Raw genomic sequence first — 24305 nt, forward strand, 5'->3', positions numbered from 1 at the left:
ATTGTATTTATTTGTTCATGAGAGACACACAGAGAGAGGCCGAGACACAGGCAGAGGGAGAATTTTGAGTTGATTTTGTGTATGGTGTAAGGCGGTGGTCCGGTTTCCTTCTTTTGCATGTCACTGTCCAGTTTTGTCAACACCATCTATTCAAGGGCCTGTTCTTCCTCCACTGTATCTTCTTGGTTCCTTTGTTGTGAATACTTGATAATATATGTGTGGGTTTTTTTTTTCCTAGGCTCTTTATTCTATTCCATTGATCTATATGTCTGATTTTGTGCCAATATCATAGTGTTTTGATTAATCTAGCTTTGTAAAATAGTTTGAAATCAGGGAATCTGATGCCTCTGGCTTCGTTTTTCTTTCCAAAATTGCTTTGGCTACTTGTGGTTCCATAAAAATTTTAGGATTCTTTTGTTCTAGTCCTGTGAGAAATGCCATATCTGGAATTCTGATAGAGATGGCATTGAATTCTAGATTACTTTCCGAATTATGAACATTTTAACAATATTAATTCTGATCCATAAGCATGAAATATATTTCCATTTATTTTGTCTTTTTCATTTTGTTTCATCAACGTCATATAGCTTTCAGAGTACAGGTCTTTCACCTCCTTGGTTAAAAAATTTGTTTTTTAAATATTTATTTTGGGATGCCTGGGTGGCTCAGTGGTTGACTGCCTTCAGCTTGGGTTGTGATCCTGGGGTCCTGGGATCGAGTCCCACATCGGGCTCCCCGCACAGAGGCTGCTTTTCCCTCTGCCTGTGTCTCTGCCTCTCTCTCTGTGTCTCTCATGAATAAATATATAAAATCTTTAGAAATAAATAAAGATTTATTTGGGGCAGCTGAGTAGCTCAGTTGGTTAAATGTCTGCCTTCATCTGGGGTCATGATCCCAGGGTTCTGGGATCAAGCCCTGCATTGGGCTCCCAGCATAGTGGGGAGCCTGCTCCTCCCTCTCCCTCTACCTGCCTCTCCCCCGTTTGTGCTCTCTCTGTCAAATTAAAAAATATATATATTTTTTTATTTGAGAAAGACTGTGCACACAAGCAGGGGGAGGGACAGAGGGAGAGACTATTGAAACAGACTCACCTGAGCTGAGCACGAAACCCAACTCGGGCTCCATCCCAGGACCCGATATCATGACCTTAGCCCAAAGTGAGAGTCAGGTGCTTGACCAACTGAACTGCTCAGGCACCGCCTCCTTGATTAAATTTATTCCTAGGTATTTTATTCTTTTGGTGCAGTTGTAAATGGGATTACTTTCTTAATTTCTTTTTCTGGAAGTTCATTATTAGTGTGTAGAAATGTTTACATTTAGTTCATTTACATTAAATTGTAGCTCATTAACTACAATAAGTAGTTATTGGTAGGTATGTACTTATTGCGATCTTGTTAATCGTTCTCTGTTTTGTAATTTATTTGTTTCTTTGTGATTTGATAAATTTCTGTAGCGGTATCCTTAGATTCCATTTTTATTTTTTTATTTAAAAAAATATTTTATTTATTTATTCGTGAGACACAGAGAGAGAGGCAGAGACACAGGCAGAGGGAGAAGCAGGCTCCATGCAGGGAGCCCGACGTGGGACTCGGTCCCAGGACCCCGGGGTCACACCCTGACTGAAGGCAGGCGCTCAACCATTGAGCCACCCAGGCGTCGTCCCTAGATTCCTTTTTTAAAAGGTTGTATTTATTTATTTGAGAGAGACAGAGGAAGGGGAGGATAAAGGGAGAGGGAGAGGCAGAGAATCTCAAGCAGACTCTTCACTGAGCGCAGAGCCCCATGGGGGGCTTGATGTCACAACCCTGAGATCATGACATTAGCCGAAACCAAGAGTTGGATGCCTACCTCACTGAGCCATGCAGGCACCCTAGATTCCTTTTGCATAAAATAGGTTTTTGCTTATGATTACCATGAAGCCTACATAAAACACCTTATATTTGTAAGTCTATTTAAAATTGATAACTTCAGTTTGAATGCATATTTTTTTAAAGATTTTATTTATTCATGAGAGACACAGAGAGAGGCAGAGACACAGGCAGAGGGAGGAGCAGGCTCCTCGCAGGGAGCTGGATGTGGGACTCAATCCCTGGATCAGGGTCACGCCCTGAGCTGGAGGCAGACACTCAACTGCTGAGCCACCCAGATGTCCCCAAATGCATATTTTTTAATGGTTTTATTTTAATCATCCAGTGCTCATCACAAGTGCACTCTTTAATACCCATCACCTATTTCATCCACCTCCCCTCTGGTAACAAACATGTTAGTCTCTATAGAGTCTGTTTCTGGTTTGTTTCTCTCTTTTTTTCCCCTTTGCTCAGTTGTTTTGTTTCTTAAGCTCCACATATGAGTGAAATCATATGGTATTTGTCTTTCTCTGACTGACTTTATTTAGCATTGTACTCTAGCTCCACCCAAGTTGTTCCAAATGGCAAGATTTCATTCTTTTTGATGGCTGAGTAATATTCCATCGTGTATATTACCACATCTTCTTTATCCGTCCATCAGTTGATGGACACTTGAGTTGCTTCCATATCTCGGCTATTATAAATAATGCTGCGATAAACATAGAAGTGCATATATCCCTTTGAATTAATGTTTTTCTATTCTTTGGGTAAATATCCACTAGTGTGACTGGGGGATCGTAGGGTAGTTCTGTTTTTAACTTTTTGAGGAACCTCCATATTGTTTTCCACAGTGGCTGCACCAGTTTGTATTCCCACCAACAGTGCACGAGGGTTCCTTTTCCTCCATATCCTCACCAACACCTGTTTCTTGTGTTGTTGATTTTAGCCATTCTGACAAGTGTGAGGTAATATTTCATTGTGGTGTTTTGTTTTTGTTTTTTGGCAGGCAGCGAAGTAAAGTTTATTGAGCAATATCAAGGTTTATTGAGTGATAATACAAAGCTCCTAAAGAGGGCTAAAGAGGGAGGGGACTGAGCGGGTTGCCCCTCATTGTTCTTTTGATTTGCATTTCCCTGATGATGAGTGACATTGAGCATCTTTTCATGTGTCTGTTGGCCATCTGGATGTCTTCTTTGGAGGAATGTCTGTTCATGTCTTCTGCTCAATTTTTAATTGGATTATTTGTTTTTTGGGTCTTGCGTTCTTTATACATTTGGATACTAACCATTGATGGGATATGTCATTTGCAAATATTTTCTTTCATTGTGTAGTTAGCCTCTTAGTTTTGTTGATTGTTTCCTTTGCTGTGCAGAAGCTTTTTATTTTGATGTAGTCCCAGTAGTTTATTTTTGCTTTTGTTTCTCTTGCTTCGTGGGACTGATCTAGAATAAAATTGCTACAGCTGATGTCAGAGAAATTACTGCCTGTGCTCTCTCTGGGATTTCTATGGTTTCAGGTTTCACATTTAGGTCTTTAATGTGTATGGTATAAAAAAGTGGTTCAGTTTTATTCTTTTGCAGTTGTTGTCCAGTTTTCCCATTGTTGAGGATACTGTCTTTTCCCCCATTGGATATTCTTTCCTGCTTTGTCAATTGCACCATATAATTTTGAGTTTATTTCTGGGTTTTCTGTTCTGCTCCATTGATCTCTGTGTCTATTTTTGTGCCAGTACCATACTGTCTTGATGACTATAGCTTTATAATATAACTTGAAGTCTAGAATGTGATACCTCCATCTTTGCTCTTCATTTTCTTTTCTTTTTTTTTTTTTAATGTTTTGAGTTTCTATTTAAATTCTAGTTAGTTAATATGTAGTATAATATTCAGTTAAGGAGTAGAATTTAGTGATTTATCACTTACATATAACACCCAGTGATCATCACAACTAGTACCCTCTTTAATATCCAGCACCCTGCTTTCATTTTTCTTTCTTTTTTTTTTTTTTTCTGCTTTCATTTTTCAAGATACCTTTGGTTATTCTGGATCTTTTGTGGTTCTATACAAATTTTAGGATTATTTCTTCTAGTTCTATGAGAAATGCTCTTGGTATTTGATAAGGGATTGCATTAATTGTGTAGATTGCTTTGGGTAGTATAGACCTTTTAACAACATTCTTCCAAGTCATGAGCAAGGAATGTCTTTCCATATCTTTGTGTCACCTTAGTTTTTAGAGTATAGGTCTTTCACCTTTTGGGTAGATTTATTCCTAGGTATCTTACTATTTTTGGTCCAATTGTACATATGATCGTTTTCTTAATTTCTCTTTCTGGTCCTTCATTTTTAGTGTATGGGTTGGAAGTATGCAATGGATTTCTGAATATTGATTTTGTATCCTGTGACTACTGAATTCTTTATCAGTCCTAGCAGTTTTTTGATGGAGTCTTTTGGGTTTTCTACACATAGTGTCATGTCATCTGCAAACAGTGAAAGTTTTACTTCATTATTAACTTGAATGCCTTTTATTTCTTTTTGTTGTCTGATTGCTGTGATAGGACTTCCAGTACTCTGATGAATAAAAGTGATGAGAATGGACATCCTTGCCTTGTTCCTGACCTTAGGGGAAAGGCTCTTAGTTTTCCCTCCATTAAGGATTATGTTGGCTGTGGCTTTTTCCTAGATGGCCTTTATTATGTTGAGGTATGTTCCCTTGAAACCTACTTTTGAAAACGTTTTTTTTTTTTTAATTTTTATTTATTTATGATAGTCACACAGAGATAGAGAGAGAGAGAGGCAGAGACATAGGCAGAGGGAGAAGCAGGCTCCATGCACCGGGAGCCCGATATGGGATTCGATCCCGGGTCTCCAGGATCGCGCCCTGGGCCAAAGGCAGGCGCCAAACCGCTGCGCCACCCAGGGATCCCTGAAACCTACTTTTGTTGAGGGTTTTTTGTTTTTGTTTTGTTTTATAATGAATGAGTGTTGTACTTTGTCAAATGCTTTTTTTTTTTTTTGCATCTATGGAAATGATCAAATGGTTCTTATTGTGATATATTATTGATTGACTTGCAAATATTGAGCTTCTCTTATAACCCAAGAATAAATCCCACATGACAGGGGTGAATGATTTTTAAAAAAATGTACTGTTGGATTTGGTTTGCTAATACTTTGTGGAGGATTTTTGAGTCTATGTTCACCAGAGATACTGTTCTAAAGTTGTCTTTTTTTGGTAATGTCTTTATCTGGTTTTGGTATCAGGGTAATGCTGGCCTCATAGAATGCATTTGGAGCTTCATCTTCTATTTTCTGGAATAGTTTGAGAAGAGTAAGTATTAGCTCTTTAAATGTTTGTAGAATTTGGCTATGAAGCCATCTGTCCTGGACTTTTGTTTGATAGGAGTTTTTTGATTACTGATTCGATTTCTTTGCTGGTAATTGGTCTGTTCAAATTTTCTATTTTCTATTTCTTCCTGTTTCAGTTTTGGTAGGGTATGTGTTTCTAGGAATTTATCCCCTTCTGGGTTGTCCAATTTCTTGACATATAGTTCTTCCTAATACTCTCTTATAATTGTATTTCCGTGGTATTGGTTATTTCCCCTCTCATTTGTGGTATTATTTATTTGGGTCCTTTCTCTTTTTTTTTTTTTTGATAAGTCTGTCTAGAGGCTTATCAGTTTTATTGATTTTTTTTCAAAGGATCAGCTTCTGCTTTCATTGATCTGTTCTTTTGTTTTTTTTTTTTTAGTGATATATAATTTATTTCTGTTGTAATATTTATTATCTCCTTCCTTCTGCTGGTATTAGGTTTTGTTTATTTTTTCCTAGATCCTTTAGGTGTAAGGTTGGGTTGCTTATATGAGATTTTTCTTGCTTCTTGATGTAAGTCTGTATTGCTACAAACCTCCCTCTCAGAGCTGCTGTTGCTCTTAAAGGCTTTCAACTGTTGTTTTCATTTTCCTTTGTTTTCATGTACTTTAAAAATTCTTCTTTTATTTCCTGGATGATCCATTTATTGTTTAGTAGCATATTATTTAACCTCCATGTATTTGTGGTCTTTCCAGATTTTTTCTTGTGGTTGACTCTAGTTTCATAGTATTGTGACCAAAAAAGGTGCATGGTATGACTTTTCTCTGTCTTCTTCTGGGATTCCTATAATACAAATGTTATTATCTTTGATGGAGTCACTGAATTCCTTAAGTCTAATCTCATCTTGTATAATTCTTTTTTCTCTCTTTTGTGCAGCTTGATTATTTTCCATTACTCTGGCTTCTAAGTCAATAATCAGTTCTTCTGCATCTTCCAGGCTGTTGTTCATTCCTCAAGAACGTTTCTTTTTTCACTTATTAAGCCCTTTATCTCTGCTATATTATTCCTTATCTTGGTGTTGCTGGTCTCACTCTTCTTTTCTCAAGTCCGGTGAGTTCCCTTATTATCATTGCTTCAAATTCTTCATCAGGTGTGTTACTTATATCTGTTTCACTTAGATCTCTGGCTGTGGCCTTCCCTGTTCTTTCATTTGGGACAAACTCCTGTGTCTTCTCATTATGTCTAAGTCTCTGTGCCCATTTTTATGTGTTGGGAAAGTCCACTACATCTCCTGTTCTTGATGGTAATGGCTTTGTGAAGAAGAGGTGCTGTAGTGCCCTGCAGTGTGGTGTCCCCCATTCTCCAGGCCCTGCCACTTATGGGAGTGTCTGTAATGTGTGCTGTGTACTTTCTGCTATTGTGTCCTGGCTGCTTTATCCTTCAGGCCCGTTATCTGCAGGGGTGCTCTTTCGCTCTTTGCCTGCTGTGGGCAGTGTTTGGTTCTTGGCCCGAATGTGGCAAATTTTAATTAGATGTGCTCTGGTCTGCTTGTGAAATGAGACCCATCGCCACTGCCACTAGAACTGAAGCCTCTCAAAACCCCCAGGTTGGGAGAGGTGGTGTTGGGAGGGGTTTGGGCTGGTCTTCATGGGGAGAGGGCCCACCATGCTGGGACTGAGGCAAGCATAACTGAGAGTCTTAAGGTGGTTCTTCTGGAGTGCAGTGGGGCAGAGGTTGGCATAAGCAAGTTAGATAGTGAGCGTTGGTCCTCCCTGCACTGGTTCCCTCAGGTGTCTCTGTTTATGCTGAGGGGCAAGGGGAGGAAATAGCACCTGGCAGTTCCGTTATTCTCAGAGGCATCTCACCGTAAATGCTCCTTCTCTGGGACATGCTCTGAAATGAGCAACTAACCTTCCCCCTGTGTCCCATAGGTGCTCTTTAGATTGCTGTTTCCACACTGCACGTCTGCGGGCTGTTTGCTTAGTGCTTTCTCCAAGGGCAGCTCCAATGTCCTCCAAGCTCTTCCAGGGCCAAGCATGATTTTATTTATTTATTTATTTATTTATTTATTTATTTATTTATTTATTTATTTACTTACTTACTTACTTACTTACTTACTTACTTACTTACTTACTTACTAGAGAGAGGCAGAGACATAGGCAGAGAGAGGAGAAGCAGGCTCCATGCAGGGAGCCCAAAGTGAGACTCGATCCCACGACTCTAGGATTATGGCCTGAGCCCAAGGCAGATGCTCAACCACTGAGCCACCCAGGTGTTCCGCATGATGTCCTTTAAAACTCCAGGCTTTAAGACCCACTGGTTTCAAGAATTCATGAAATTCAGGTTCTCTTGTGTTCTAAGACCGTTCCTATGGGGATGTTTTTCCCATGCACTCCCCCATGTGCTAAACTGTCTCTTGCCCTTTTCTACAGCCATGGCTCCTCCCCGCTGCAGTGGCTATGATCCATTTCTCTCCCAAGCTGTGTCCCCACATTTCCTCCTTTTCTTTAGTGTGGCCTCTTCTTCACCTTTAGTTGTGGCATTTGTCCTCCCAATCTTCAGATCGGTTTCTGGGAGTATTTAGGATGACTTGTTAGTTATCTAGTTGTATCTGCAGGATGAGGTGAGCCAGTGTCCTCCTACTCTGCCACCATCTTCCACGGGAGTGTCATTTGAATGCATTTTAGAGCTCCCTATTTTTACTCTTCCCCACCCTACATTTTGTTTTTGATGTCACAATTTAAATCTTTTTATCTTGTGTATCCGGTAACAAATCATTATAGTTCTGATTATTTTTTTAACATTTCTTGGAAGGTTGGTCTAGTGGTGTTGACTCATTCAGCTTTTGCTTGTCTGGAGGACACTTATCTCTCATTCAGTTCTGAAGGTCAGCTTTGCTGGGTAGAGTATTCCTGTATGGCAGTTTGTTCTTTCAGCACTTTGAGTGTATCATGCCACTCCCTTTTGGCCTGATGAAAACTGCTGATAGTATTAATGGTGTGTTCTTATACACAAGTTTTTCTCTTGCTGCTTTTCAGATCCTCTCCTTTTCTTTAACTTTTGACAATTTGATTATAATCTGTCTTGGTGTGGGATTTGTTTATATTCATCTTACTTGGAGCTCTCTGGGATTCCTGGATTTGGTTATCTGTCCCCTTCCCCAGGTTAAGAAAGTTTTCAGCCATTGTTTCTTCGAGTTTTCTACTCCTTTCTCTCTCTCTTCTCTTTCTGAGGCTCCTATACTGCAAATATTGGTCCTCCTGATGTTTCCTAAGTCTCATAAACTATCTTCATTGTTTTAAATTCTTTTTTTTCCTAATTCTTTTTTCTTTTTGTTACTCTGATTGGTTGAATTGCACTGCCATGTCTTTGAACTCACTGGTCCTTTATTCGGCTTCACCTAGTCTGTTATTGAACCCCGCTAAGAGTATTTTTTCAGTTCAGTTATTGTGCTCTTCAGCTTTGTGACTTCTGTTTGGTACTTTCTTATATTTTGTATCTTTTTGTTGAAATTTTCTCTTTGTTTATGCATTGCTCTTTTGACCTTGGTGAGAGCATCTTCATGACTTTTTTTTTTTTAAGTTTTTTTTTTAATTTTTATTTATTTATGATAGTCACGCACAGAGAGAGAGAGAGAGAGAGAGAGAGAGAGGCAGAGACATAGGCAGAGGGAGAAGCAGGCTCCATGCACCGGAAGCCCAATGTGGGATTCGATCCCGGGTCTCCAGGATTGTGCCCTGGGCCAAAGGCAGGCGCTAAACTGCTGCACCACCCAGGGATCCCTTTATGACTTATTTTAACTATTTATCAGGTAAATCATTTATCTCTGTTTCATTAAGACCTTTTTCTGGGGTTTTATCTTGTTCTTTTGTTAGTAACATATTCCTCTGATAATTCATTTTCTTTGGCTCTCTGTGTTGGTTTCTAGATAAAACAACCACCTCTTATCTTAAAGGAGTCATTTTCTACAGGAAATGAACTTTATCGTTCATTTAATCCTTCCTAGCTCTTGGTTGTCTCTCAGATAACCCATGGTGTTATATTTGTTTCAGGTGTACAATATAGTGATTCAGCAATTCTGTACATTGGTCAGTGCTCATCATAAGCATAATTTTAATCTCCTTTACCTATTTCACCCATCCCTCTACCAGTTTGTTCCCCTCTGGTAACCAGCATTTTGTTCTATATATTTAAGAGTCTGTTTTTTTGACTTCTCTTTTTTTTCTTAAATTCCACATATGAGTGAAATCATAGGTATTTGTCTTTGACCTATTCATTTAACATTATACCCTCTAGATCCATCCATGTCATTGCAAATGGCAAGATTTTATTCTATTTTAGTGACTGAATAACATTTCATTGGACACTTGGGCTGCTTCTGCAATTTGGCTATTGTAAATAATGCTGCAATAAACATAAAGCTGCATATATCTTTTTGAATTTGTGTTTCATCTTCTTTGGGTACATACCCAGTAATGGAATTACTGGATCATATAGTAATTCTTTTTTTAACTTTCTGAGGAACTTCCATACTTCCACAGTGGCTGCACCAATTTGTGTTCCCACTAATAGTGTTTGAGGATTCCTTTTTCCCCACATCTCTGCCAACACTTGTTTTTTGTATTTTTGATTTTAGCCATTCTGACAGGAGTCCGGTGATATGTCATTATGGTTTTGATTTGCATTTCCCTCAGGATAATGATGTTGAGCATCTTTTCATGTGTCTGTTGGTCATCTGGCTGTCTTCCTTGGAGAAATGTCTGTTCATGTCTTTTGCCCATTTTAAAAATTGGATTATTTGTTTTTTGAGTTGTATAAATTCTTTATATACTTGAATACTAGCCCTTGATGGGATATATCATTTGTAAATGTCTTCTCCTATTCAGTAGGTTGTCTTTTAGTTTTGTTGATTGTTTCCTTTGCTGTGTAGCTTTTTATTTTGATGTAGTCCCAATAGTTTATTTTTGATTTTGTTTCTCTTGCCTCGAGAGACCTATCTAGAAAGAGTTTGCTATGACTAGTGTTGGAGAAATTACTGCCTGTGTTGTTTCCTAGGATTTTTATGGTTCCAGGTTTCATATTTTGCATTTTACTCCATTTTGTGTTTATGTATGGCATAAGAAAGTGGTCCAGTTTCATTCTTTTGCATGTTGCTTCCAGTTTTCCCCAACAGCATTTGTTGAAGAGACTGTATTTTTCCCATTGCATATTCTTGCCTCCTTTGTAGAAGATTAACCATATAACCAAGGATTTATTTCTAGGCTCTCTATTCTGTTCTCTTGATTTATGTGTCTATTTTTTGTGCCAGTACCATACTGTTTTGATTACTACAGCTTCATAGTATGTCTTATAGTCTGGGATTGTGATACCCCCAGTTTTGTTCTTTTTGAATGTTGCTTTGGCTATTTGAGGTCTTTTTTGGTTCCATACAAATTTTAGGATTACTTATTCTAGTTCTGTGAAAAAATGCTATTGGTATTTTGAAAGAGATTTTATTAAATCTGTAGATTATTTTGGGTAGTACAGGTATTTTAACAATATTTGTTCTTCTAATCCATGAGCATGGGATATCTTTTTATTTGCATCATCTTCAATTTCTCTCATTAGTGTTTTATAGTATTCAGAGTACAGGTTTTTTACCTCCTCGGTTAAGTTTTTTTCCTAGGTTTTAATTGTTTTTGGTTCAATTGAAAGTGGGATTGTTTTCTTAACTTCTCTTTCTGCTCCTTTATTATTAGTGTGTAGATATACAATGGATTGCTGTATATTGATTTTTTATCCTGCAACCCTACTGAGTTCATTTATCAGTTCTAGTAGTTTTTTGGTTGAGTTTTTAGGGTTTTATATATATAGTACCGTGTCACCTGCAAATGGTGAAAGTTCTACTTCTTCCTTACCAATTTGGATGTCTTTTTTTCCTTCCTCGTCTGATTGCTGAGGCTAGGACTTCTAGTACTTTGTTAAATAATAGTAGTGAGAGTAAACATCCCTGTCGTGTTCCTGGCCATAGGGGAATCAGTGTCAGTTTTTCACCAGGTGGGCAGTTTAAACCTTTCAACTACAGTTATCAGTCATCCGAGAGTATTATGCTAGTGGTGGGTAATGACATGATCTCTGACTTCGTGATATATAGAATTTAATGGACAGACATCAAATGTCGGCGGCACACATTATCAACTGTAATATGAGCCAAAGCAGCACACAGTGATACAGGAACGTAGACTTGGCTTTTGGTGTTTTGCACGTTGGCAGGGTGTGGGGCAGAGGGTCTCATTTCACTGCTGAGGGTGCGGACTTCCAGTTAATCTCCGTCTGGGGTGTATCTAGGTCTGCCCCCATCAGTGCCCAGTGTCTCCAAGTTTAGTGCCTCTCTGGTTCTCATTTGCTATAGAGTAGGACTCACCTGTGTGTGTGTGTATGTGGGGGGGCGGGGGCGGTCACCTGGATATGAGGAGTCAAGGTGGTCCATGAGGTCTACCCGGTCCCTTTTAGTAATTGGGGTCTTCTGTTGCTAAGCTTTTCTGGAGTTTGCTAATACTGGCTTTCTTTTTTGTTGGGGTTCATTCAATAGAAGAGAGAGGCAAAGGCATCTTTTATTTTATCCTCTTGAAACCAATGTCATTACTTCTCTGTCTCTCCCAATAGACTGTGACATACTTGAGTATAGCGGATTATCTTGGTATTTCTAGATGAGCAAAATTCACGGTACCTCTTAGGTTCTCAGTAAATATTGAATAACTAATACTTTAACATTTGTGTAACTTTCCACCCATATTCCCATTCATAAAGCCTCCATCAAGTAATCAGGGCAAGTGGGATTATCCTGTTTTCAAAGAATGATTGTTTTTAAACTTCCTAATCTCTATGTCCAAATTAGTGCCTTTTCCAAGAGGTTGCATTCCCAGTAGGAATAATGAGAAAGAAGGGCATGGGTCTCCTTAGTTCTGGCCTGCTATTCCCTTGGAACCTCCCAGTCCTTTCCTCCAATGAAGGCACCTGCGACGGCATCAGTAGCAGGTTCAGGTGAAGATTCAGGCAAGAAGAAGGCATTTTGACTTAAAAACACCTCCTCAATCTTCCTGGTCACATTCTCTCCTCCCCAGGTATACACAGAACCTGATTTTATAAATCCGAGCCATTCCCCTATTTCTGTTCTATAAGCCACTCTTGGAACTTGGCCAAAGTGACATAACAGCTGCGGGTATGGACAGGGCTACAAGACCCAGACACAGTGGGTTCAGTGCTTATGATTTCTTCCTCAGACCTTAAATGCTAGAAACCATTCATGACTGTTCCTGTAAAAAGCTATTTATTAAGCAGAACTCTGGGGCACTAATGATATTAGATTTCATTCACTTTTATGAAACCCCAAATGGCTAAAGGCAACGCATCTCTTCCTATCAGGGGAAATTGACAAGGGACTATGGCATGTCTCCGGAGCGCACACCAGGCACTGGCCTCCAAGTCTTGCTGAGCCTGGGATATATGTAGCCTAAAACTAGCTCCTGTGCACCACTGCCTTCGTGCTCCTCTGTTCCTGGCACAGCCTAATGCCATTTGCAGCCACGTTCCTTCATAAAATCAAATATGTAAACATCTTAAGAAATACTCCTCTGAAATTGAGAAATGAACTTAAAAGCGTATTCGACAAGCCCTAAAGGAATATTCCTGTAGGTCGGTTATTACGGAAATGAAAGCGGAGTAGATGGGAAGATCGAGATGACATAGCTCTAAGAATTTCCTGCATAAAATCTAGCCCTGGAAGAGAATTTTAGGTCATCAGAGCAGCGTGCCTGGTGGTGGGGCCCGTGTACCTGCTGAGGCTGAGGGAGAGGTGGCCCCGGCCCTCATGGGACTCCGCCCCTAAATGTTCTCGAACTGCCCTGCATTCACATCTTTAGGTTTTCCCCATTGGACCAGCCTTCCTCCAACACTTAACAGAATGGAACATTCCAGGTTCAGCACCTGTCTGCCTTCCACTGCCAACCGGGTCTGCAGGGGCAGTAAGTCGCTTTTGTTAATACTTCATGTCTAGGGAAAGGCACTGGTGAGAAGATGAGGTCTTAAAAAACCTACGGGGATATTTAAGGATATTGTCGCTCCAGCGTTACTCAGAGATGAAGTTTTCTTTCTGTGGCCTGGGTGAGAGAGCTGTTAACAGCTGATTGAAAAGGCAGGGAAAGGATTATGAGTGTGCAAGCTTCTTGCAAAATATTTTTTTTGGTCAAATAAGGCCAAGTTTCAACACTCATGACAGTTACTGAAACAGCGAATTAATCTCATTAAAAGGCAGGCCACAGATCGTGAGGACAGTGTCCGCGGGGCGGACTTCCCACGGGAAGGGGGAGAACTAGAGCTGGGGCGCGCGGTCTGATAACCACCGACCAGTCTGGCTGTGCTCAGTAATGAGGAGCTCGAGAGGTTATTCTGTTGAGAAGGCCGTGGCAAGTGGGACTCCTGGCACCAGCGACCGCCATGCAAGGGTAAGAAAATCCCAATTCTGAAGGCCAGTCCCAGGCTCCCGCACAAAATCCTTCAAAGTGGGGTTTGTCTCTGCAGAACTTCGGGGAAATATGTGCAGAAGCAAGGTAGAAGCAAGCATCTATCTCTCTGATTCTAATTTCTAGAAGCGAATTCCCCCAGTATTTGGCAGTCCTGACTTGGCAACGGAAGATCTCTTTCTGGTATATAACCAGATAAGCTTTCTATGTTAAAATAAGAACTGTTTTCTATTAAAAAAATGGGCATTTAATTTTTATTTTTTAATTTTTTTATTTATTTATGATAGTCACACAGAGAGAGAGAGGCAGAGACACAGGTAGAGGGAGAAGCAGACTCCATGCACAGGGAGCCCAACGTGGGATTCGATCCCAGGTCTCCAGGATCACGCCCTGGGCCAAAGGCAGGCGCCAAACCGCTGCGCCACCCAGGGATCCCCGGGCATTTAATTTTTAAAAAGGAATAGTGTAGTTATTGCTTTCCCTCCGAAAAGTCCTGGCTTCACAATTAATTGTATATTAATGAAAGTGCACACAAACAAAAAAAGGATGAGAGCTCAATTTTTTCTAGACTACTTCTGCTACTTTTTTAAAAATCCTCAATCCTTGGGTCAGGGAATTTGCAGCATCAAAATTCAAAAAAGAGTAGGGTTGAGATGTAACCAACAGAGGCTTATAAAACAGATGGAGAATATCATTTATAGCAAGATAAAATCATAGCCATATTTCATATTTTATTCAACTTTAATATGGTTTCCATTATTAACTTTTAAAACAAAATGATTTCCAGTTTAGAAAACAATGCACTGACCACATAATTCCTTTATTTTATACAGTTATACAAATATTCTAAATACACATTTTGTGTTCAAGATGATGGCAAATAAGATTAACTGTACAGTACATAAGGAAAGAAAATATTTTAAGCATTATTTAGAAGCAATAGAAATGTCTATACAAAACAAGCAAAAATGGAATAAAATTTTTTATTTTTAAAGTATTGCAACAGGCCCACAGGTTTGTAACAAAAATGTCTTTGCACAGTTCCTCACAATGCCCCAGGAATAGCTAAAGCAAGACAGCTGTTTTAGAAAATAACGTTTCAAAATGCTACACATGGTACTATTGTTTGCACAGTTTGATCAAAATAACAACTCTACTTTGAGTCAAGCAAAACCTAGAGGAAATATACCTAACAACTTGAAAATCATCTGTATAAAATTCATTGCACATTATTTTACTCAGTTGTTTGAAAAGTAAAAAAGTGTATTTACAAAATATTTCGCAGTCAAAATTATAAAGTGAATGGGTATCTCTAAGTAACACGTCTTGATACAGACAGTTCAAGGAAAACACACGAATGTTTTTTTGTTTTTGTTTTTTTTTGTTTGTTTTTTTTAAAGAGGTTTTCAGTGCTCCTTCCACAGGGAAGTAAATATGATCTACTCAAATGGATTTACAAGATGTTACACTTACTGGAGCAAATTCAACACATACATTATAAAAGGATGAAGAATTTGTACATTGTAAGAAGTGAGCTATTCAGAGATCAACAAGGACAATTTTTAATTCAGTTAGCATGAAAGCCTTCATAGTCTTCAGATAATAGACAGTGAACATACTTGACTCGATGAAAATTGAGAAAGCACCATGCACAACAGTTTAGTGGTAAACACTGAAAAAAATAGCACCTGGAATTTTGTGATATTGACAATTTAAAACTGGTCTAGTAATTGCCGGAGATATGGTGCCTTGGATAATTCTCTATTTACTCGGGAGAGTTTGAAAAGTACTGGGCAGTTGAGAGAAACACACGGGATATGTCGGTCAAAGCACCCTGTACAGTTCTTGCATATCTGAAAGTATAAGAGGAATACATAAAACAAGAGGAAAGTTCCTACGTATACGTGTTTACTGGCAGACAAATGACAATCATTACAGAAAGGTTCATTAATTTTCATCTCTGAAGCTTAGCCTACCCTGACAGATATTACAGGACCCCTTCAACAACATGGGTTTGAACTGCACAGGTCCATTATATGCGGATTGTTTTTTTCTTTCACAGTACACTACTATAATTGTTACAATACTCTTACAAATGTCACAAAATTCTTACACTAAAATGAACTAGAGAAAAAAGTTTTTCTCTAACAACACAGTATATAATCCATGTAACATACAAAATGTGAGTTAACTATTTATGTTCTCAGTAAGGCTTCCAGTCAACAGGAGGCTATTAAGTTTTTGGGACATGAAAATTCCTATGTGGATTTTTGACTGGGAGGGGGTAATTACCCCAACCCGTATGTTGTTCAAGGGTCAATGGGATATTAAGATCATAATAAGCTACCCAATTACCATTAAAATGAAATATAAACACTATTTTTTCCACATTACTCAGATTTTTTCAGACGTCAATAATAAAAAAGTTATCCATTTTTCTTATTTCAGAAAAGAAAAAAAATGTCAGTTTGGAAAAAAACCAAAAGATAGGAATCAGAGAGTAGTAGCCTAGACCAGCAGTTCTCATACCGTGCTGTGTATATGAGCTTAAGAATATATTAACACCCGAGCCCCATCCCACCAATGAAACTCCCCGGTGAAAGAGCCTAAGGATCTGTACTTTTTAGGGCCTGTAAGTGATTCTGATGTTTAATATTTGATCTAAAGGTAATAAGGCAATTTTTACAGAGAAGCATTATAATGTCCTAACACAATGATCGGATTTTAAAGTCTCAAGTCACATATATATTAAAAAGATTGTAAAACATGAAAAATACTAAAAAATTAAAAAGGATATTAGTGTGGACCCAAGGGTCAAGCAAATACAGGCTGGACTTTTTATTTGAATAGTTTATCCAAGTGATTTACAAAATGGATACCAAATAGCTCTGCCTCGCCTCAAGATGATCTTCTAGGAGGGAAATCAAACACGCTCTAGGTAGTTCTCTGATCTGTATCAAAGAGCTTCTGTTTTAGAGAGGTCTCAGCATTTTTGTTCTCTGCCCCAGTATCTTCCAGTCAATTAAAGGGCACGTCTTCCTGAGCACACTGGTCACTGTATCAAGATGAAGATACTGCCCAAGACAAGTGCTGAGAAACTGTACTTACGCAGGGAGCTCTCTGAAGACTAAGGAGGCTGTTTTGCTAGAAAGCCTTTCACTAAGGAGTCTATGCCAGGAGATTCCAATCTATTCCCAAATATAGAACTTCTGTATTGCAGCTCCATGTGCTGTAGCCGTAGTCAGGTGCCAGGCCAAATGGATCAATATTTATGCACTCCGTGCTTATCTGATAAATAAGCTAGGATGGAATTACTTGCCTCTTTAAATTTAACTCAATGTTTAGTGTCAAGATCCATTACTGGTGATTTAAACCCTGAGCACCCTAGCTCAATTCAGCTTTTGTTTAAAACTTGAAACACCACAACCTGGATACTTAACTTTTTAGCTCATAAGGAGGTGGACATTAAAAAAAAAAAGTCTGCTTTAGTCTTTCTTTTTGCTATCCTTTGAGAAGTTTTGAAAAAATATGAAAGTAAGCCAATCAGATGCTGTTTTTTTTTTTTTTTTAAGATTTTATTTACTTTTTCCCGAGAGACACACAGAGAGAGGCAGAGACACAGGCAGAGGGAGAAGCAGGCTCCCTGTGGGAAGCCTGATGCGGCACTCGATCTCGGGACCCCGGGGTCACGCCCTGAGCCAAAGGCAGATGCTCAACCTCGGAGCCACCCAGGTGTCCTCAGATGCTTATTTCATTCATTTTCATTCATTCATGTTTATTATTAAAAGTGTTTAAGGTGATGAATTTTTCTGTGAGATCTGCTATGGCTGTCTATGATGAATTACTAGCTTTATAGCACTGTACTGATAAAATGTAATATTTCTAACTTTTTGAAATCTATTAAAGCTTTCTTTACAGACAAGATAGGGTCAGTTTTTTAATATTCTGTAATGCTTGGGAAAAAAAGTTGTGTTCTATAATACTGGGTTTCAGAGTTTGATAATTATAAGGTTTACCTTACGTTGTTTATATCTTCTATAACTGTACTTTTTTGATCACCTGATTGTTCTTGGGCTGAGTGAGAGGCATATGAAATCTATTACTCATATTCCTATTTCTTATGTCTCCTATAATTTCTGCTTTATGAATATTTCTACAGATTATTTAGTACACAGGACATACACATTTTAATTCTTTTAAAAAACTTCAAAGTTTAAAATATCTTTTGAAAGATGATGAACCATACTTATTTATAAACAGCATCCCTTCTTTTAAACTGTATTTTTGGGGCACCTGAATGGCTCAGTTGGTTAAGCATCTGCCTTCGGTTAAGGTCATGCTCCCAAGGTCCTGGGATTGAGCCCCGTGTCTGGCTCCCTGCTCAGCAGGTTGCCTGTTTCTCCCTCTCCCTCTGCTGTGCCCCCCACTCCCTCTTTGTTTTCTCACTCCCTCCCAAACAACAAATAATATATATAAAGTCATCCTGATGAAAAGAACAACTGTGTTTTATTTTATTTTATTTTTAATCCTGAGAGACACAGAGAGGCAGAGACACAGGCAGAGAGAGAAGCAGGCTCCATGCAGGGAGCCCGATGTGGGACTCGATCCCAAGACCCTGGGATCACACCCTGAGCTGAAGGCAGATGCTCGACTGCTGAGCCACCCAGGTGCCCCAAAAACTGTATTTAATTTAATTTAATTTATTTTAAGATTTTATTTATTAATGAGAGACAGAGAGAGAGGTAGAGACACACAGGCAGAGGGAAAAGCAGGCTCCATGCAGGGAGGCTGATGTGGGACTCGATCCTGGGACTCCAGAATCAGGCCCTGGGCTGAAGATGGTGCTAAACCGCTGAGCCACTCGGGCTGCCCCAACAACTGTATTTTAATATAAAATAAGACCTAATATTAACAGAGGTTCTAGTTAAATTGATGGTGCCAACTAGTGCAGTTTATGTTACTGACGGCAGAAGATAGAAGGTCGGGGGAAGAGACCAATCACAGCCTTTGACTTCAGTGGTGCTCTGGAGGTCCTGCTCACATTTGCGCCTTGTAATAGAAGCCAACAAGAGAACTTTCTATGAGGGTTGGTTGCTATTACCAGGGCAGCAACCTATAAAACAGAAGCTGGGAACACCCAGTGACTTCAGTGGTTGCACTGACTGGAACCATGAAACTATTAAAGTGGCTGAAAACTGGTTGGTAAATCACTCCAGTGACATACTGCGGCTTCAACTATGCATTCAGCAGGAAGTTGGTCGTTCATTCAATAGATTTTTACAGACTGCCATCACGGCTGGCCTCTGCTCAGGCATAGCCGTCTCAGCAGCAGCAGAATGGCAGGGCCTCTACCCTCACTGGGCTCATCTACTGTTTAGTGGGGGAAGAGGGGCATACACATCCCCACAGCAAAGCAGAAGGGGTTACAGCAGGGGCTCACTGCAGGGGGGGCTTCACCTGGTCTAGGGTTTTTTTTTTTTTTTTTTTTTTTTTTTTAAATTTTTATTTATTTATGATAGTCACAGAGAGGGAGAGAGAGAGAGAGAGGCAGAGGGAGAAGCAGGCTCCATGCACCGGGAGCCTGATGTGGGATTCGATCCCGGGTCTCCAGGATCGCGCCCTGGGCCAAAGGCAGGCGCCAAACCGCTGCGCCACCCAGGGATCCCTAGGGTTTTGTTTTTTGTTTTTTTTAATTTTTATTTATTTACGATAGTCACACAGAGAGAGAGAGTCAGAGACACAGGCAGAGGGAGAAGCAGGCTCCATGCACCGGGAGCCCGACATGGGATTCGATCCCGGGTCTCCAGGATCGCGCCCTGAGCCAAAGGCAGGCGCTAAATCGCTGCGCCACCCAGGGATCCCTGGTCTAGGGGTTTAAGCTGATCCTCACAGATGATGATTAATGGTGGTAGAGGAAAGCAGTCTGGACAGAAGGAATAGGATTTTTAAAGGCCAGAAGAGGGGAGAAATTAAAGTGTGTACAAGGACCTAAAGGACGTCAGTATGGTATGCATGGAGCGTAGTGTTAACAGGGGGACGGGTGAGCAATCTGATGGAGAGGTGGCAGGCAGGCACCAGAACGGAGACGGATGTATAAAGCATACTAAGGAGTCTGAATTTTATCAGAGAGAGAAAAAGCACCAGACTTGTACTTTTAAAATATCACTCTAGCTAGTGTCAAGAATGAAGACCGGACGCCTGGGTAGCTCAGTGGGTTAAGCCTCTAACTCGATTTCAGCTCAGGTCATGGTCTCAGGGTCGTGAGACTGAGCCCAGGGTCAGGCTCTGTGTTCAGCAGAGAGTCTGCTTCTCTCTCTCCCCTCTGCCCCTCCTGTTTGCACATGCACACTCTCCTCTCTCAAAGAAATACATTAAAAAAAAAAATATTTTACTTATCTACTGATGAGACACACACACACAGGCAGAGGGAGAAGCAGGCTTCATGCGGGGAGCCCGACGTGGGACTCGATCCCGGGTCTCCAGGATCATGCCCTGGGCTGAAGGAGGCACTAAACCGCTAAGCCACCAAACCGCTAAGCCACCCAGGCTGCCCCAATTTTTTTTTTTTTTTTTTAAAGAATGGAGAGCATGGCAGAGGGTGTGAGTAGGAGGCTGTTGTAGTTTAGGAGTGAGAATGGCAGTTTGGACTAGGATGATAACAAGGGAAGAAGGAAAGTGAGGGTATTTAAGAACTACTTAGGAGGTGCAAGGGAGAGGGAAAAATCAACTTATTTCAACAAGCTAGGCTTCTGTGGTTGCATCAAAATAATCATACATTTATGATTCTACCTTCCTTAATGAGTCTATTTAATGGACTCTGGATGACTGGCTGTCCTCTCTAAAACATAAGAATTTTCTGCCGGTACAAACTGTAGCAGTTAGAACGGTGGAGGAGAAATAGTCTGTGCTTTATCAACCCTTAATCATCTATGTGATATTCAAATTCTTAAGAGCCTAGTCTCCTAAGACACTGTTTCTTTCCCCTCGTTCACCTTCATGGCAGCTAAGTTTGACTAAGAAATTGTGGACTGATACTCTATCTTGGTTCAAAGGCTTCTTTACCCTGAGGACAAGGTGCGGAGCCTGGCCTTCACACGAGCCTGGCCTTCACACACGGGTCTGGATCACATTAGGACTGCCGAGGAATGATTGTATAAAAGAATTTACGATGCTGCAGCTAGACGGGGCCTCTCGAAGAGCATTCTGATAAAACAGGCCAAAGGACAAGGACAATATTATGAAGTCCAAACTAGAATCCTGATGTCTTTATTATAAGCCTGATTCATTTCCACTAAATCACACTGCCTCTCGATTATTTTGGCTGGTTTTCAAACATTTCAATAACTTTATATATTGCTCTTCTAAAACAAGACAGAACAAAACAAACTCCACTCCAGAATTTTCTCTAGTCTTAAAGCTAAAAATGTCACATGAAATATGATGGTATGAGATACAATAATCATTCCTTTAAGAAATATACTACTTTGTTCTTAAAATATGTGCTAGATAATTTTTCTTCAGATTTTCCAACTTATTCCAAGAGACTTCTGTTGCTGCTAGCTTTCCCACATTTGAAAAATCATCCCTGCCTTTTATGTCTGTATTGCAGCCTGGCTGCTCATTAGCAGTGTCACATAGGGCAAATTACTTAACCCCTCTGTGTCAGTTTGCTCATTTGTAAGAGTTCTCTGACGTAGATTAAGACTCAATCATGTCAACTATTTTCTATCTGGACTCTCAGACCTGTGAACATTCCAAGTTTATGAGGAATTCTCTAGGACAACCAGATTTTTGGGAGAATATTAAGTAGATATGATAGAGAAATTGGATAGAACATTGTAGTTCTAAGTTTTAATAAACACAATACACTATTCCATAAAAACAAAATTAAATTATGAAACAAAACTAAAAGGCAACCTATGACATATCTGATAAAGGGTTAGTATCCCAAAATCAAGCCATCTTTAAATAATTTAGTTCAATTATGATATTTTTAATATTTTAAAATTTATTAACTTAGAACCTTTATTCCACTTTTCACACCAGTTTCATATCTCAAACTGTATCTCAAGCACTGACATTTCCCTAAAGAATCAGATTGCTTGGGATTCTATCAAATAAGGTCATACCTTTACAAGTTGTTCCTGTTTACGTTCCAACTCTCGAATTTCTTGGTTAAGGATGACTGCAACATGCTGAGGTTGGCTCCGACATTTACTACAGATGCCATGCTGGGTTAGGTCATCACACACGGGACAGTGTAAAGTAGTGAAATATTGTGAAATAGTGCCTTTTCGCCCTTCAGGTTCACTTCGAGAGGAGCTGGTGGCTTTCTGGATCTATAAAAACAGCAATTCAGAAGTAAGTCTCAGGGAGATGGGTGAAATGGATGATTAGGATTAAAGACACTTATTATAATGAGCACTGAGTAATGGATAGAATTGTTGAATCACTATATATATATATTGTATACCTGAAACTAAAAGAATGCTGTAATGTCAACCATATTGGAATTAAAATGAAAACCTTAAAAAATGTCTGATCCAGCTTCACAGCTGAGTTGCTGTCATGCTAATTACAGGTTTACAAAACCTTTGTAAGGCATTATTTCATTCATCTAACAAATACTGAGTAGCTACTATACGTCAGGTACTGTTCTAGATAATGGGGCTATAGAAATGAACAAAATGCTTCCTTTCACAGAACATAAGTGTTAATATCATCAGATATCTATCTATCTATATACATATATCTATATGTATATCTATATATATATTTCTTTTGGGAAAAAAATGGTCTGCTACCCAGTTTTTTGGTTGAGATATACAGATACAGGAGATCATACAGGACACTGGAGATTAGAGAAGACAATAGTAGAAATTCAGGTTGAGAGTGGATTCTGTTTAAGGCTACAAAACTGGGCCATGGAAACAAGGCAAGTAGAAGGCTAAAAATAACTTGTTAGGCAGTAGGGTGCAAAATTCAAGCAAATGTAAATGTGGAGCATTCCAAATGTAATTAGATATGTGTCACCTAAGCATTCTTCATTTGAAGTTAATCCTGGCCTCAGAGATCTGTCTTCTTTTGACACTGAAATAACATTATCATGTCGTGATTATACCCTTGGTCTTCTCTTGGTATCTTCTAATCACTTTGCATAAAAGTTACTAGGTCAGCTTCTTGCGATTGCCATTGGTTTAACATTCTTTCTGCTGATGAGAAGTAGTCCTAGCTTTCTGGTGCAGAGCCAGGACACGACATGACAGACTTCAGCCAGCACAGCTTCTCGGAAGCACAGCTTCAACCTCAGTTTCTATCTTATTCTATCCTTTGAGGCCACATGTGCTTGTTGAGAAGGTAAAGTAATTTGAGGATCAACTTTTACAAGTTTGCCTGAAATGCTATCAGTCTTTTATAGTCTGAGATAACAGCAAATGACTGAGCAGGTCCAATTCCAAACAGCAGATATAAACTGCTCTTCTCTGAGACTAATGTATCCCAGATTATGAGCCAGCCACAGATTGCTCCTTCAGGCTTCCAGTGAGCTGCAAGTTACGCCAAACTCCCTTGGCCCAGATTCTAAGTTCCAGGTTTTACTTTAGCAAAATGCTCTTTTAACATTATTTCTTTAGTCTGATTTCTTTAGCACTATGTCTAGATACTACATACTATATACATTTCTTAACTACCCATTTTGAAGGAATTTTTTGCTTTCCTTCATTTACTTTTTATTATGAATTATTATGAGTTTATTATGAGTTATTTTTTACTTAACTTTTTACCACTGAAATAGTTGCAGAATTTATTTTAATATCCTGTAATTTGGCCAATGTGACAGAAACTGGGAAGGTGTTTGTAGAAAACTTAAAATTGTTTCTTTTAGGAAATCAGAAGAGTGTGGCACTTTTGCCAGTTTAGGATAACAGAGCATCTGTGTTACTTCTCATAGCACATAAATGAAATCTTTAGTTCTACTGGAAATTGCAAATGACTTCTCTTTACAGTCACAGCACAGGTATACTATTTAGTAAGCTTACCCTTGGTAATTCATGATACCAGTTGAAGACATCAATACCAATAAGTGAGAAGATTCTTGCCAGGGGTGGCAGGATTTGCTTGGTGATGTAGTAAGTGGCATTCAGTCTCAGAGTCGGGTCCTGCAGCACTTCCACTGGGCGCCTCACTAGCTGGATAAGTGGTACTCCGGGGGTCCCATAAATGATGACGTATGGCACTCGCTCTCCAACTCGAGGCTCAGAGCGCCGATCGTAAGTAAGCATTTTCCTATTTAAATTCACATAAATATTCACTCAAAAACTATTATAAAGGCATCTTACCAGAAAATTAAGAAACAATTATGAAACCATGAGAGTACAAGGAGTACCTTGAAGTTAGAGTTACAACTTTTCTGAGGCCTCTATGCACTTGACTTAGCACCAAGCAGACACAAGAGCTTCAAATTTACTCTGTAAGTCATTGCTACTTGAAAAACAGTAAGAGGTGCCAGATATCAACTAGCTTAAAATGTTTTCTATCTCCTAAGAGGAAGAACTATCATAAATAGTTCTTAAATTTTAAGAACTTTAACTATCATAAATTTTAGCTGGTTAAATGATCTGATTTTAGAATGATATCATCTAAGTGCTTTGGTAGAC

General features: G+C 39.3%; 1 protein-coding gene across 3 annotated transcripts in view; it reads right to left on the reverse strand.

Moving 5' to 3' along the window:
* Window positions 1-14361: 14361 nt before the first annotated feature.
* REV3L (REV3 like, DNA directed polymerase zeta catalytic subunit) overlaps window positions 14362-24305 on the reverse strand; it is a 177120-nt gene continuing 167176 nt past the window's right edge. For all 3 annotated transcript variants that reach the window (XM_038554964.1, XM_038554965.1, XM_038554966.1), the window contains exons 30-32: window positions 23688-23934; window positions 21780-21989; window positions 14362-15503 (exon numbers count right to left, since the gene is read on the reverse strand). In XM_038554964.1, coding sequence (XP_038410892.1) covers window positions 15363-15503; window positions 21780-21989; window positions 23688-23934 — 598 coding nt within the window. In that variant the 3' untranslated portion in view covers window positions 14362-15362. The remainder of the gene's footprint in view (window positions 15504-21779; window positions 21990-23687; window positions 23935-24305) is intronic.

This window comes from Canis lupus, chromosome 12, assembly GCF_011100685.1.
Source record: "Canis lupus familiaris isolate Mischka breed German Shepherd chromosome 12, alternate assembly UU_Cfam_GSD_1.0, whole genome shotgun sequence".
Lineage (NCBI taxonomy): Eukaryota > Metazoa > Chordata > Mammalia > Carnivora > Canidae > Canis > Canis lupus.